This window comes from Chaetodon trifascialis, chromosome 5, assembly GCF_039877785.1.
Source record: "Chaetodon trifascialis isolate fChaTrf1 chromosome 5, fChaTrf1.hap1, whole genome shotgun sequence".
NCBI lineage: Eukaryota > Metazoa > Chordata > Actinopteri > Chaetodontiformes > Chaetodontidae > Chaetodon > Chaetodon trifascialis.
This window is the reverse complement of record NC_092060.1, coordinates 14,533,782-14,549,252: the sequence shown is the minus strand read 5'-3', so window position 1 is coordinate 14,549,252 and position 15,471 is coordinate 14,533,782. Positions and strand designations below refer to the sequence as shown.

The window sequence follows — 15,471 nt, the reverse complement described above, 5'->3', positions numbered from 1 at the left end:
AAGTAAAAGTACTCATGCAGAAAAATGGTCAGTGTTTTACCATTATGAAGTTTTGGGATTAATATTGCTGCTGCAGTATTGTGCATGTTGCATTTTACTGCTGTGAATGTATAAGGTTGTGCTAATTTGTTTAAGTACAGTACTTGAGTAAATGTACTTAGTTACAGTCCAGCACTGACTAACAACAGCACCATGATGGAGAAATCCTTTCTTAAATGCAAAAGTCATGCATTCCAAACTTCAACTGTAAAAGAAGATATATCAATAATTGCAAAATGAGCGCAAAATGTCAAAATTGGCCCACTTGTTCTTGCAGCATGTTAAAATGCTCATGCAGGAACATTTTTATTATTGCAACTTAGTTAACTACTCCATATTATGTTTTGGGAGTTACCCTATGAATCTGTACATGTGGAAACTTATTCTGTGGCTACAGCCAGCAGCAAAACTGGATTACCTACAACCCTCTGGGCCCCACCAGTTCATTGTGTGTCAACTGATTTGTGGTCAACTTGTCAGGGCTCTCTGGGAAAAACTGTCGTGAAGACGCTGTTCTTAAATAACCACAAACACTTGTTTGGGATTTCTTTACTGCAGTTTATTGCTACTTGTCTGCTGACATAAACACAACAACAAAATATCTGCAAAAGCTAACGCCAGCCTTGTGCTAGTCAAAATCTAGTTTCAAGACTGTAAATATTTCGGTGTTGTACACACAGAAAAGGCCCTATGTGCCAAATTAATGTGTGTAAAATCAAAACTAACACACAGCAAACTCGGGTCAGATCAGGATTCCAGCACAGGAATTTCATACACAATACACACACTGTGTGTGTGTGTTTGGGGGGAGGGGGGCAATAATGGACTGGCGACTAATTAGCCCCCCAGCAGATTAATTCGGCCATGGCTATCAGGTGTGTGAACATGCAGTGGAGTTTGTACTTTCATTCTGTACTTTTATTTCACTGCACTGAACTGATTCACCGACTGTAAATACTACAGTGAATACATGTTGAGACACACCACCTCTGCTCATGTACGTCCCTTGTCCCCGATAGGCTATATTACGAATATGAACACAATGATGCCATTTAACACATTGCTGCAGACACCGCAGCCAACCAAACCGAAGACCCCGCCGGCCGCCGCCGTCCTCTGCAGCGCATGCGCACTCTGACTCAAACCTGACAACAAGCTATCGGATGTGAGCCTTTGATGATATGGTCTCTGCGTTGGCATTTAAATTCTTCGGATAACCTAGAGTCAAATGAACAAGGCCTTAGGTTACAAACATTTAATTGCCATTAAGCATACACTATAATCGCCCTTGTGTACTCTCATTATGCCGGTAAGTCGCTACGCCTGTTTGCATTTTTGTTTTGTTTGCGAATGGGTTCCTCCCTTACTCCGACCTCACTGATGTGATGCTAACCGGTTAGCATCGTTAGCTTACCATTTGCCGTTCCTGCAGGATACAAGGAGATGGTATGCACTTCCCAATGTTGGGCTTTAGCAGTCACAACGAATCATTTCCATGGCGTGTTTACAATGTGGAGCTTGTAGAGAAAATAATTTCCAAAATTAGCTGTTCAGTGTCAGTAACGTTAGCGTATAACGGCAAAGGTGTGACGTTAGCGATTAACGACTCACTTCACGCTAAGTTAGCTAAGAAGCTAACTGCACCCCAGCTGTTTTCCGTTGTTTACTTTAAACAGTCTGACATCTATGTCCTTTATGTCCATGATTATTAGCTGAAATTGCAGGTTTGCTAGTCGTTTGCTAGTATACATTATCTTGTATCCTATGGTATAATTGTCTCTTACTGTGGTCCGTTTTTTCAGAGCAATAAGCTTGAGAAACCTGACAAACAGGAGGTCAACGACAATGTGAAGGTGGTGGTGAGATGTCGTCCCCTCAACCAGAAAGAAAAGATGATGGGCCACAAACAGGCCGTCACTGTGGATGAGATCCGTGGGACCATAACAGTTAACAAACTGGAGACTCCCCAGGAGCCTCCGAAGACCTTCACATTTGACACTGTGTTTGGACCAGACAGCAAACAGCTGGATGTCTACAATCTCACTGCCCGCCCCATCGTTGACTCAGTATTGGAGGGATACAATGGTAAAATGAATGTGATCATCAGTCTAATTACTGCACAAACTGTCTGCGACATTATTTTAATACACACTCAAACATGCATTTAATAGCTTCTTGCCATTAATAGCTGTAATGTTATAACCGCTATTTTTTTGTTTTTAATTTAATTTTCATATCCAATACTGGCACCAATGATGCGAGTTTATGCTCTGTTCTCCATTTCAGGCACCATTTTTGCATATGGGCAAACTGGCACAGGAAAAACATTCACCATGGAGGGTGTGAGAGCTGTGCCAGAACTCAGAGGGATAATCCCAAACTCCTTTGCTCATATCTTTGGTCACATTGCCAAGGCAGAGGGTGACACAAGGTAAGAAAGCAATCAATCAGCCTTTTGTTAATCAAACTGTGAGTAAAGACACCTATTTAAATATGTTTCTTTGAGAAAGACTAATGAGTACTGGTAAACAAAGGAATGCATTTCTGATTTTACTCACTGATGGAGCTCATTCATATAGAAAAAATAGAAAGTATTTAGACAAAGCAGTTAAAGAACAAGTTTCCATCTGTTAAACGTTAAATCACCTAAAATAAATATAGCCCAGAACAGACAAACCAAACACTGCCTTCACACAGCACCTTTAGCATTTTTTGTGGTCAGGGAGGACGAGGCTGTTTAGTTGGTTGCAAACTGCAACCTCAGCACTAGATGTCACTAAATCCTACACACTGGGCCTTAAAAAAAGATTTGAATTTCTTTCAGAAGAAGTTTATTATTTTGATTAGGTTGCTTATGTCAGGCAGTTTTTGTCAGATTGAGGTCTTCTTAGCAGAATAAAAGCTCTTGTGAAGGGGTATAAATGTTTATTTCCAAGGCCTGTTTTTCCATTTTAGCATTTGTCTGACTTTGAATACACATTTAACTTTGACAGGTTTTTGGTTCGCGTCTCTTACCTGGAAATTTACAATGAGGAAGTGCGGGATTTGTTGGGCAAGGACCAGATGCAGAGGCTAGAGGTAAAAGGGATGTTTAAATTCAACACTAAAGCATGGAGGTCAGTGATTAATAACAGGACGGTCTTGGAGGATTTGTCATGACGGACATTACTGTCATTTTTCAAAAGGGGAAAATTGCAGGAAATGCATAAATACATTTGCTTGTAGTAACTGTTTTTAATGCTAACAGCAGTTTTCCAAGATTAAGTTCTCATTTTTCATCGCAGGTCAAAGAAAGACCAGATGTTGGCGTGTATATCAAAGACCTCTCTGGTTACGTTGTGAATAATGCTGATGACATGGACAGGATTATGACACTGGGCCACAAAAACCGTAAGAAGCATAACAAACAGCATTAAGAGTGAAGTAGAAACCTATAAAATCAAACATCGATCTTTATTTTCACTAAGATATTTATCTGTGTGATACATGGTAAAAACACATCTATCCGATAAAAAGCTCTGTGCTTGAAAGGTGCTCAGGCAGTCTTGCAGTTGAATTCTATGCAGAATTGAGTGGATGAAAATAATTGATGTACAGTATATAAAATAAACCTGTATTTCTTTATTTAAGATACAGTGCATGCACACTTTTCCCACAGTGGGCTGATGTGCAAAAGGACCTGCATATAGTTAGTCATCTGAAAATGCTTGAAACAAAATTTTGTGCAAAGATAATCATTAAAAAAAAAATCTTATTTCAGTTAAATAAGTAAGTAAATAATTGCATAAATATGTCACCATACATACTCAGATGGGTTTAATGTTATTTCACTGTGTTTAGGGTCTGTTGGTGCCACAAACATGAATGAACACAGCTCCCGCTCTCACGCTATCTTCACCATCACCATTGAGTGCAGTGAGAAAGGTGTGGATGGAAACCAGCATGTGCGCATGGGAAAGCTTCATCTGGTTGATCTTGCAGTAAGTATCTGGGGCCAGAAATCCAAGTGAAAATAAACTAGCTTCTTAGAAAGTGCACGTGTAACTATGATATATGCCTTATCGCCCATAACCCATCTGACCACCAATTAATCTACAACCCTCCACCTCCAGGGCTCTGAGAGACAAGGCAAGACTGGAGCCACAGGTCAGCGTTTAAAGGAAGCGACGAAGATCAATCTCTCTCTCTCTACACTGGGTAACGTCATCTCTGCCTTGGTGGATGGCAAGAGCACACATGTGCCCTACAGGAACTCTAAGCTAACCCGTCTGCTGCAGGATTCACTAGGAGGAAACTCAAAGACCATGATGGTAGAGTGAAAGTTTGATGACAGGACTAGAGGCATATGTGCATGAGTTGCTCTTCTAATCAATAAGTACTTCATCTCAGAGAGCAATAAATATGCAAAATGTACGTTTTCTAAGCATTATACTTGACGTTGACATTACAGGTTTTGCCTGACTTTTTAAATGACAAACGTCTCCCCACCAGTGTGCTAATATAGGCCCTGCAGACTATAACTATGACGAGACCATCAGCACCCTGCGCTACGCTAATAGGGCTAAAAACATCAAGAACAAAGCCAGGATCAATGAAGACCCCAAGGATGCCCTTCTGCGCCAGTTTCAGAAGGAGATTGAGGAGCTAAAGAAGAAATTGGTGGAAGGTAATGAGCCAGACAGCAAAAAAACAAAGTACTGTGTTATTTGACTTGTTTCTTTTAAAATGTTGTTTTGTGTCATTCTAGGTGAGGAGATCTCTGGCTCAGAGGGCAGTGGATCAGATGAGATGGATGAGGGTGATGATGAAGGAGCGGAGGCAGGAGAAGGGCACAGGAGAAGAAAAGGTAAGAATTTGTCATTAATACACACATAGATGCAAGCATGCAGTAGAGCAAACGAGAATCTGCTGATGCAATCTTCAAAAGCTGTTTTTCTTTCAGCGGTTGACTGTGGTTTTGGTAAATGGTTGGATAGACCCTTGTAACCCTATAATTTGTGGATATCTAGTTTAATCTCTTATCAGTGTGGAAATCATAATGTGTGTCAGCATTCAGTTTCTCATCAGTACGAAGCCGAAGTTGCTTTGAAATCGCTGGTTAGTCTCCGCTCTTCAACAGGCGTCCATAAACAACACTGTTCTCATTTAGGAGTTTCCCTTGTATTCTCACCTTCTACTCTTCTCTGCTTTTAAGTGGAAAGATGAATAAGCATTATTTACCATGTTATGTGGAAGTGCTGACACTAATGTTCCTAAGATGTCATGCTCTGTCCAGTGCTATAGTATTAGGTTACTCTGAATTAATAATGACCAAAAGCACTCAGCCTCTGTGAGTATGGTACTGTATCTGCCATTTGCATGTGTGAACACACAGCTGCCTCATTTGTTAGACCTACGTAAAGCACCCATGTTTTGCTTGACGCTCTGCAAATCAGTGCCTCCTCGAGCTCTCTGTCTCTGCCTCTACATGTTTCTCACTGTTGGATTTGGTGGGAATGGTGCTTCCTCTGCTTCCTTTTCAGACAGTGGCAGCAGCAGCAGCAGCAGCAGCAATAGTTCAGAGTTTGCCTGCTCCTCCTCAGTGCCTCCACCCACTGAGGACAAACCTCAGAATAGTGAGTTGGAGCAGCACTCTGCTCTATCAAACCCACCTGCCCACAAACTTAAGCCCTTTTCACACATAGGTCCTGCAAAATTGCTGGTTTTTAATGTAAACATATGGGCTTGTGTCCATATAGCGTTTTTCTCTGGCAGAAAAGTGCTGGCAGGGCGGTGGGATGAGAGGAAAGAAATGCTGCACATGGGTTTTGATTGACATTAGCCAGGAAGTTAACTTAATACTACGTTAACAGTTAAATGTTATCACACTGCACATCACTGCGTGATTAGAAAGCACATTTTACAGCTGATCAGCTGCTCATCTCCATTACTTCACTGGTGATCACAGGCAGTGCTTTGGGAGGCTTGCCCCCACCTAAGCATCCCCAATAATTGTCAGAAACACCCGGTAGGTCCCATCAAGAGGTGTTCTTTATCAACTTTATCGTAAATTAACTACTTTACGCAGTCTGTCGGTGGCCAGACTGCTTTATTATATTAAAAAAAAACAGTTTTCAAAGTTGTTTTTTTTCTTCTCTTCAATCCCTGACTTGCTTGCATGCTGTGTGTAGCATTTACAGTTGTTCTGTATATATTTTATAAACAATTGGGACAAATGCAAGCTGAAGATTTAGAACAACTTGACTGATATGTTTGAGTAAGGTACTAGTAAGGTACTTTATTTATTTAGTGCGCTGTCTGTAGGTGATTTTCTTAGGGGGATTTCCTGGAGACTTGATGTCACATCTTCAGCTTGAGTCATTCGTAGTATTTCCTTTCCAAGGTGGAGAGCTTCATTAATTTGTGATCTTTGTGGTTATTATAGTATATGAAATTGCACAGCTGTCTAATGAAGCTTGCATGAACATTTTAATTCCACTCAACATCAGAAGTGAAACATTTAATTCTGGTGAAATTGTCTGTTAATTCAGTATCATATTTCACAAAGAGTTGTTTTGCACATGTTGGCAAAGGGAAAGGTTTTTAGTGCAGACTCAGATCCAGGTGTGGAATTTGTGGTTTTCTTGTTTTTAACACATAGAACAAAGTTCCCCGGTCAGATGTGAACTGGGGATGTTGTGGTTCATTGTCAGAACCTTAACCATGAGACCTCTGTCTCTAGCTGTCATCGTGTGTAATAATACAGATTAAAATTACTACATATTTTGTATTATTAAATTAAACCAACCTTCACTGTTATTGTTGTTAATTTAGTATAGAGTTGAGCAGTTTCAGGTCCTGAGTAGGCAAATTGCCAGAGTAAATTTTCACAGAGCGTTTATGAATTACATTGCGTGTGTGAAAAGGGCTTCATACCTTCCCGATGTCACCACCATTCCTGTAGGCTCACAGCCCAGATCTGACCACATGGTTCAATGTGCTACTGACCACATTGTTGAATTCCTATGTCCCGATTATTATTACGATTTACATGAACATTTTTGCAAAGGCTCCTGATGTGCAAGGGTTGACAAAAATGTGTTGAGACAGATCCCTGGATTCAGATTGGACCGTTGAAGTGATCTGTCCAAACGATTGAGCTCCTACTTTTTTTTTCACGCATGAGCTAAATGACCACACTTTTGATACCATAGACTGTTTCTGCATGACAGTTTCAGTTTCGGCTTAATCTGTAACTCGTGTCCCTTAGACACAATTAACCCACATCATGTTTCATTATTTGAAGTGTTCTTTTCATTTTGTGCCTCATGTCTATTCACTGTCACTTCTCTGATGTTATTTTGTATTTAGAACTGAAACTTCTTCCTTTCTTGTTTGATCTCCCGCTCCTTGTCACATATGTGGTGTTCCATTCTGTAGAGTCATTGGACTTTCAAGTTCACTCTGTAATGTGCTGCTCTTTCTCTCTCTCTCTCTCTCTCTCCGTCCTCCTTGTGGTGTAAATGCCGCCTGTCTGGCTTGTTATACACCTCTTAATTCAAGAAGAAAGAGGTTGGTGTAAGAGTCTACGTACTTCTACTGTCCTGTAGCAGTGCTGTGTCTGCTTGTTTAAATGATCCAGATGGCTGCTGTGCACATCAGTAGCTATTTCACTAACTCTGACTAATCGGATAACTTTATCGTTAATTGTCGTGAACATTTTTCTGTCTGTCCATATATGACCACCATGTCATGGGTCTCGTGTTCTCCATCGTCATAGCCATCATGTCATTAAGAGAATCTTGCACTGCTTATCCTAACAATGGTTACTAGCAAATCATAGCTTTGTGCATCTGGATCTCACTGGCACTCACTGTTAGGACTGAGGTTCCATTAAAAAAAAACTTTAAAATTTCACTTCTGTATGAACTAAAACTGCACATGTCAAATAATACTAATGCTGATTAAAAACCACAGTATAAAATGGATGAATCTCCATTTTAAAGCACTCTAACCCATACACTGTTGAGTACTTAGCATGGGAAGATGCATCTAAAGTAACCTGTTAATTAAGACACAGTGGTTCCCTCTGTGTCTCTCTTAAGGGAGAAAGAAGGTTTCCCCAGACAAGATGGTGGAGATGCAGGCAAAGATTGAAGAGGAGAGAAAGGCCTTGGAGGCCAAGCTGGACATGGAGGAGGAGGAAAGGAACAAGGCAAGGGCCGAGCTGGAGAAGAGGGAGAAGGATCTTCTTAAAGCTCAGTGAGTTCATGAAAGGAAAACACATTTCTGTTTAACCTGAATGTGTTATTTGTAATGATACAAATGAAATGAGCTATAATGTCTTCTTTAATTGTAAGTGGATGTGAAAATGTGGTAACCACTCATTTGATACCTCAACTAATCCCTCAGGCAGGAGCACCACCTTCTGCTAGAGAAATTGTCAGCCTTAGAGAAGAAGGTGATCGTGGGTGGGGTGGACCTCCTGGCCAAGGCTGAGGAGCAGGAGAAGCTTTTGCAGGAGTCCAACAATGAACTGGAGGAACGTCGCAGAAGAGCGGAGCAGCTGCGGAAGGAGCTTGAGGAGAAAGAGGTAACAGAACCAAGCTGATGGCAAGTACTGACTGAGTTATACATGCTGTTCTCAGTATGAAATTAAATTAATAAAAATAAGATAAAATGTAACTTGATTGATCTGACGTTGGGGAAATTAAACGGTTAATAATAAAGGAGATGTAGAAAAGGAACAAATGGACATTAAAAAGGGATACAAAATGAAATCAACTATATAAGTACATTATATAGAAAAAGAGTGTAAGAATATTATTACCTTGAGAAGGATGGCTTAGTTTTTTCATGGAAAGTGAATGTGTACATTTGTTTCATTATGATGAAAAATGTAGTAAAGTTGGAATTAAATGCCTAATGCTGTATTTGCTTGTTTACTTAAACTGATTGACCAAAATCACTGAATAAGGCGATGGCGTTTATGTGGGCATGGCCATTTTCACTAAATTGGAAATTGGAACAGTACCATCTTCAGTCACATGTGCCACATCTGCTGTCTACAAGTCTGCCATGTGGTATAGTGGGTGAGAAAATATGACACCAGATATTACTAAATAGGGCTGCACGGTGGCGCAGCAGGTAGTGCGCGTGCCTCACAGCAAGAAGGTTGCCAGTTCGATCCCTGGGTCAGGCGGGGCCTTTCTGTGTGAAGTTTGCATGTTCTTCCCGTGCATGCGTGGGTTCTCTCCGGGTACTCTGGCTTCCTCCCATAGACCAAAAACATGCTCATTAGGTTAATTGATGACTCTAAAATTGTCCGTAGGTGTGAGTGTGAATGTTTGTTTGTCCTTACATGTGGCCCTGCAATCGGCTGGCGACCGGTTCAGGGTGTACCCCGCCTCCCGCCCATTGTAGCTGGGATAGGCTCCAGCCCTCCGCAACCCCGAAAGGGATAGGCGGTATAGATAATGGATGGATGGATGGATATTACTAAATATGAGCTGGAGTTCAACTGAAATGGCATCATTGAGGTTGGAAAGTACGTTTAGAAGCTCAGTGTATTCATAAGAATAAGCACTGTTCAGTGGAGAGCCAAGAGCACCCGTGTCCTTTAAGTTCGAAGTCATACAAATGTCAGGGGTAAAACTACCCTGACGTCATTTTGACCTCCACAGTCACGACCTCAGACTACAGCTCGCTCGTATGCAGAAGCAGCTTGCCTCTACTTAATCACTGATTCGTCTCCTTCTTCAAACAGCAAGAACGTCTGGACATAGAAGAGAAGTACACTAGCCTGCAGGAGGAGGCTCAAGGCAAGACCAAGAAACTGAAGAAAGTATGGACCATGCTGATGGCTGCCAAATCAGAAGTAAGCACAACAGAAAAGAGTAACACTGAGAGAGATCATGGATTTAACACCCCCGTCACCAGGGTGGTGTTGTGTAAAAAGACAAACTTACAGCTCTTTTTTTTCCTCCCTAGATTCCTATGAGACCAAATTCCTAGTAGTGAAATATATTTCATTACAATTTTATCCTAAATTTGTGAAACTCCATTCATGATTGTAGGTAGTTTTGATTCAAGGCGACCAAAATAAATTGATCCACTGTGGCGCTTGTGTTTTGTTTTTTAGATGGCAGATCTGCAACAAGAGCATCACAGAGAGATCGAGGGCCTCCTGGAGAATATCCGCCAGCTGAGCCGAGAGCTGCGGCTCCAGATGCTCATCATAGACAATTTTATTCCCCAGGAATATCAGGTGTGCATGTGTGCTCACATTTGTAGCACCACGACTTTGATTTTAAGTATTTTGCTCTTGCTCAGAACCTATGGCCTATATTATTCCTTCACATCTCTGCACATGAAGAAGAGGCATAAAAAAAGCTGCTCTTTCTCTTCTTTGCATAATAACCTGACAGAAGCCCTCATAGTTTCTCGTATTTTCCCGTGTAGGAGATGATAGAGAATTACGTGCACTGGAATGAAGACATTGGAGAATGGCAGCTGGTGAGCTCACTTCGCATAATTCAAACACACTGTGGTTTGCATTTTGACTTGCGTCAATGTAAAGGTGCAAACTGAGTTAAAGACCACCTTTCAGTAATGTGCATCTTTGTGCTTTAATGTCTTTCAGAAATGTGTGGCATACACTGGCAACAATATGAGAAAGCAGACCCCGGCTCCAGACAAAAAAGAGAAAGATGTGAGTTCTTTGGATGTTTTTTTTGTTCCTGTCTGACACCGTTTTTGTGAAACTGCTGACGTTCCTGATATTTTTCTATTGTCCCTCTTTGAAAATGTATTGTTCACCTCACTCTTGTTCTGTCCCTGCCTCCTGTAGCCATTTGAGGTGGACCTGTCCCATGTGTATTTGGCCTACACAGAGGAGAGCATGCGGCAGTCGCTGATGAAACTGGAGAGACCCAGAACCTCTAAAAGTGGCAAGAGTGGCCGGCCCAAGACAGGACGAAGGTAATCTACTTTCCACAGACACCACAGTCATCCTCCACATCCTGCGTGCACTTTCTCACATTTGTTTCTTCCATCCATCTTCACATTTATGTACATTTGTCGTTTTAAGAATCTCTGATGTGGATGCATTCACGTGTCTCCGTTGCCCAGAAGGCAAACCTGATTGAATTCATCTTTTCTCCCCTGGGCTACATGCAAATCTCCCCCTGGTTATGCGCCTGAAGCTGTGTTGTATCTGTCAAGAGATGCAAGAACAACAATAACTTGTACAGTTCAGTAGTTAAGCTGCAACAGTAACAGTTTAGCAGCCCGAGTAAGGACAATCTATCAACTAACACAAACTCAGGGGCGACTTGCATAAATTTACTATAAGCAAATCTTCACAAGCACCCATTGATGTGCTCCCTCACTTATACAGATCATTCAGTGGTTGACCAAGGATTGGGTAAATGCTATAACAGCACTTTTTAACATCTTCTGTTTGGCTGTGCAGGTTGACATTGAGTGTTTTTCTTTTTCTTTTTTTTGCTGTTGCTTATCATGTGACAGGCAGAGAGATGACTAGCATAATTTCAGTTTTGCTCCAGCTGCTATTATTGCAGGGGAAGTTCTCTTGTAAATGTTCACTTCCAGAGACCTTTCACTGGCTTAACCACATTTATAATGATTGAAAATGCATCTGTCTGTCAGGAGGCGTACACACCTTTTTGACATCTGGCTAGAATGTGTCTCAACCAGCCCCCAAGGCCAGCCCCCAAGGTGGTTTGAACAATGAGATTTCAGTACACTCCTAATGCTCCTTTTTTGCATTTTCACTCTGCTGTTGATGCAGATCTGCATCTGATTTACTTAAGGATGACACGTTAAGTGACTAACACACCATTTACACCTGGTAATAAAATTGAATATGTTATCTGGGTGATGAGGAATCTGATCTTGCCTTTGCATCTACACTTGGTATTTGTAACGCACTCTCGTTGGCCTCGATGAGGTTTGATCTCTGTCCTCCAGAGCAAAACTTGTGTATGAGTAATTTGACTTGGTGGCAAATCAGCATTCTCTTTTCGAGTTTGGGGGTTGTTGAGTTAAGGGAAACAATAAACTTAGTAAAACATCATCTATGACAAATTCCTAAGTATTTGTGTCCCCTTCAAAATTCAGGAAATGTAATACACTAAGTTATTCCTTTCCTTGTAAAAAACACATTGTGTCAGTTTGTCCTGGTGTGTTGTTGTACTGGTGTGTCGTCTGCTATGAGACCAGATGAATTATGCCTCATCTGGCTGCACAGATGAGTGCAACTCACACACTTATTTCTTCCGGCATATCGTTCAGTTCCCACCAATACTGCTCTCATTCTTCAAGCAGTAGGTGCTTTCGTGGCACAGAATAGCTGTATAATCAGTAATTAGAGAGGTGCCTGTTTCGCCCTTCTCGCCTGCTTGCTCTCTAAATGCGAATCACAACCCTTATTTTATATTAGCTTCAAACAAACATCTGCAGCCTATCAACACTTTGTTGTGTACAGATGCCAGCATGTTGTACGGGTTGCATTTGCACCTACTTAAGATCTGAACACAGTGCGAGTCAGACTGCCTCCAGATGCGATCAGGCAGGTCCAATCATATTCCACACAGTGCATTTACACCTTGCATTAAGGTGGGTTTTTCTGATCTGGGTAACATGTCTGTGTACAGATTGCATTTTAATCCCAGGTGTAAATGGGGGGGTGTGTGAGTGAAAAGCAATAACCTGATTCTGGCGTAATTTGCTCTCGCTGGTTATCTGCAACTTTTTGAGAAAGTTTAAGTTAGATTACATCAACTACTTCTCCAAGTAGACATATGAGTTGTTAGTTGTGCATGTTTGTCCGCAGTGTGTAATTAAATCTATTTATAGCATATCGATACGAAGCGTTAATATGGTGGTGTTTGCCATTATCTTGATACACTGTTATTCTGAGAAATGAGAACGCTGAGAGCTCCATGAAGCCGTTGATAACACTTATCGTGTACACATCTCTTCACAGGAAAAGATCTGCAAAGCCAGACGCTGTGATCGAATCCCTTCTGCAGTGAAGAGGTCGTAAAGAAGAGCTTGGTCTCTGCAGCGTTTGTCTCTTTAGGAAAAGAAGTCCTTATTCCAGTCTGAAGAATTTATTGTTGAACATTATTTAAACAATTATCTGAATACGCTCTGTAGCTGGTAAGGTTTTAAATGTGAAATCTGCATCTATGATAGGATCAAGACCTCTTGGCCAAGAAGGCCTTTATTTGAATTAAAGTGTAAGACTTATTTGAGGATGTTCAGCATTTTAATGTTGCTTTGGAACACATTTCAGCGGCGGCAGTGGCCTCTATTTAAAATAAGCTCTTTTACCCAATCACCTCTAGCATTACAGAGGAATGTACCACAAACACATTTCACTTGCAGCATCATTGGTCATGAATATGACCAGCACTCTGAGAAAAGATGTAGAATTGACAGGATGTTGAAAATAGAGTTGAGAACACAAACTAGAAACTTCGTTCATGTCTTTCTGAAAAGTGTTTTTAACACACAAAGTGTTTCGCACCACACAGATTAAGTCATAACTGAAATGTCACAGATTTCCTGCTATGAGAGAAACTGATTCATTTTAAATGGCCTGTACTAATATGAATACATTATAACTTAATTCTGATTAAGGGTGCATTTTCACTTCAAGCGAATTATTTAACTCTGAGCACAAGCTGTAGCCTCAGTGTTTCTTCCCATTGAATAAAGAAATCATTCACATGGAGAGAAACTAAATACATACTGATGTGGAGGGAACGAGGAGAGGAGACTGTCGTATCAAGTACATAACTGAGAAGTGGGTTTTATACTTATTATTTTGGGCTGGAAGCATAGGGCGTGCATGTCGGCCAGCTCCTCTGTTAGTGCCATTTGCTGATCTAAGCAGGTCATCTTTTTCTTAATGTTCAAATGTGAGGACACTTTGTGTTATATTGAAACACCCTAAACATACTGTATGCCTTAGTATAATGCACTAGTATGAGGTTTCTGTGGAAATGATTTTATGACATTCTGTAGTGGAGGCAGACTGGCTTTTATTTTGTATCATGATGTATGTCAAATGTTTACATCCACCAAACCCCTGGATATTTTATTTATTAAATTATTTGACATGTTTTATCTCACATTGTTGCTGCTCTTTTCTTGTTTCGATATTAAATCAGTGTTATTCCTTATTGTTTGTTGGTGCTTTGAAAAAAGGTTAGAATGGTGTGTGACGACCAGAAACGGCTTACTTTCAATCAAATCTGTAAACCCAGCAAATAATCAGGGTCTTGTCCTTCAGTGTAAAACTCTTACTGCTTGACTAAACAGTTACCTACAACATTATAAACAGGCATGCTGTGAAAAAACAGAGACTTAAACAAAAAAAACGCTGTCACATTATAATTTATTGATGTATAAATACAAATGTTAGAAAAATAAGATCTGTAAGAAAATAAATAGAACGTTTTACAATTAATAAAAATAACTTATGTATATGTTACTTAAATAAAATACAAGGTCGCTCAGAATGACTCCTGTCATCGCTCCTTTTTTCTGGGACCTTTCACTACTTGGCACATTTGCTGATGTCATGCAGAAGTGTTTTTACATCATATCTGGAGCTCAGCTTCAGGTCGCAGACAGTTTCATTCACAATCTGAAACAAAATCATGTCGACAGTTTTAATTTGAAATGCACAAAAATCTCACTGAATACAGAACATTTGTGACATTAAGGAGTGTATTCATTGTTAAAACAAAGTGCTTTTAGAGTCGCTGCAAGCCATCTGAAATGTCGTTGATAAATTATGGTTCCGTTTAGGACTAAAAAGCTTGCTCAGTCACATTGAATTCCTCTTTACCTCGTTGTACTGAGATATGAGGCGAACCAGTTTTGACCCTTTTAAATCTGAGCTGTTCAGAGACTTCTCAGCCATACAGAAGAAGTGATCCTGTGAAGATAGAAGCACAATTATGTGGAGTTAGGACTGAAGTAGTCCAGAAAAACCAGCAATCTTTAATGCAAAGTATGGAAATGACATCTACTATGGCTGACAAATGTGAAACACCATTGTAATAATCTTTACAACATACCACACATGAGTTGAGGTCCATCTTGTCTCTCGGTACCCTCGGAACTGTGAAATTCAAATGCTTCAATAAAGAGATAAGAATGTCAGTATATTACAAAAAACAAACACGAACAAACAAACAAACAAACAAACAAACAAACCATATGTATTTTTGTAGTCTTACCATTCGGTTGACTTTCCGTACTTCCTCACGAATGAGGTGCAACTGTTGCTTAGGGTTAGGGTTAGGGGTTGTCTCGGGAGTTGACATGAGTGATGCTGAGCACACCAACACAGTCATCACCAGCAGTGTCACACTTTGAAGATTGAAGTTCTTCATGTCTTTGAAAGAGCCTGTG

At 40.6% G+C, this 15,471-nt stretch overlaps 1 protein-coding gene across 2 annotated transcripts; it reads left to right on the top strand.

Moving 5' to 3' along the window:
- The first annotated feature begins 1,164 nt into the window (after positions 1-1,164).
- Positions 1,165-14,180, top strand: kif3a (kinesin family member 3A). 2 transcript variants are annotated; one of them, XM_070962831.1, is made up of 18 exons: positions 1,165-1,348; positions 1,842-2,124; positions 2,326-2,470; positions 3,033-3,117; positions 3,324-3,429; positions 3,880-4,019; positions 4,152-4,349; positions 4,531-4,705; positions 4,787-4,885; positions 5,562-5,654; positions 8,124-8,280; positions 8,431-8,611; positions 9,785-9,895; positions 10,160-10,285; positions 10,480-10,533; positions 10,661-10,729; positions 10,868-10,998; positions 13,028-14,180. In XM_070962831.1, exons 1-18 carry the CDS (start codon positions 1,343-1,345, stop codon positions 13,074-13,076), a joined length of 2,208 nt encoding a protein of 735 aa, XP_070818932.1. In that variant the 5' UTR covers positions 1,165-1,342; the 3' UTR covers positions 13,077-14,180. The 2 variants fall into 2 exon arrangements, with proteins under 2 accessions (XP_070818932.1, XP_070818934.1); XM_070962833.1 differs by lacking the exon at positions 5,562-5,654.
- Positions 14,181-15,471: the final 1,291 nt, after the last annotated feature.

Excerpts from the sequence above, each read along its gene's own strand:
- kif3a (XM_070962831.1), top strand. Across the intron at positions 2,125-2,325 it reads AGTATTGGAGGGATACAATG|GCACCATTTTTGCATATGGG; the intron begins GTAAAATGAATG and ends TCTCCATTTCAG. Across the intron at positions 3,118-3,323 it reads ACCAGATGCAGAGGCTAGAG|GTCAAAGAAAGACCAGATGT; the intron begins GTAAAAGGGATG and ends TTTTCATCGCAG.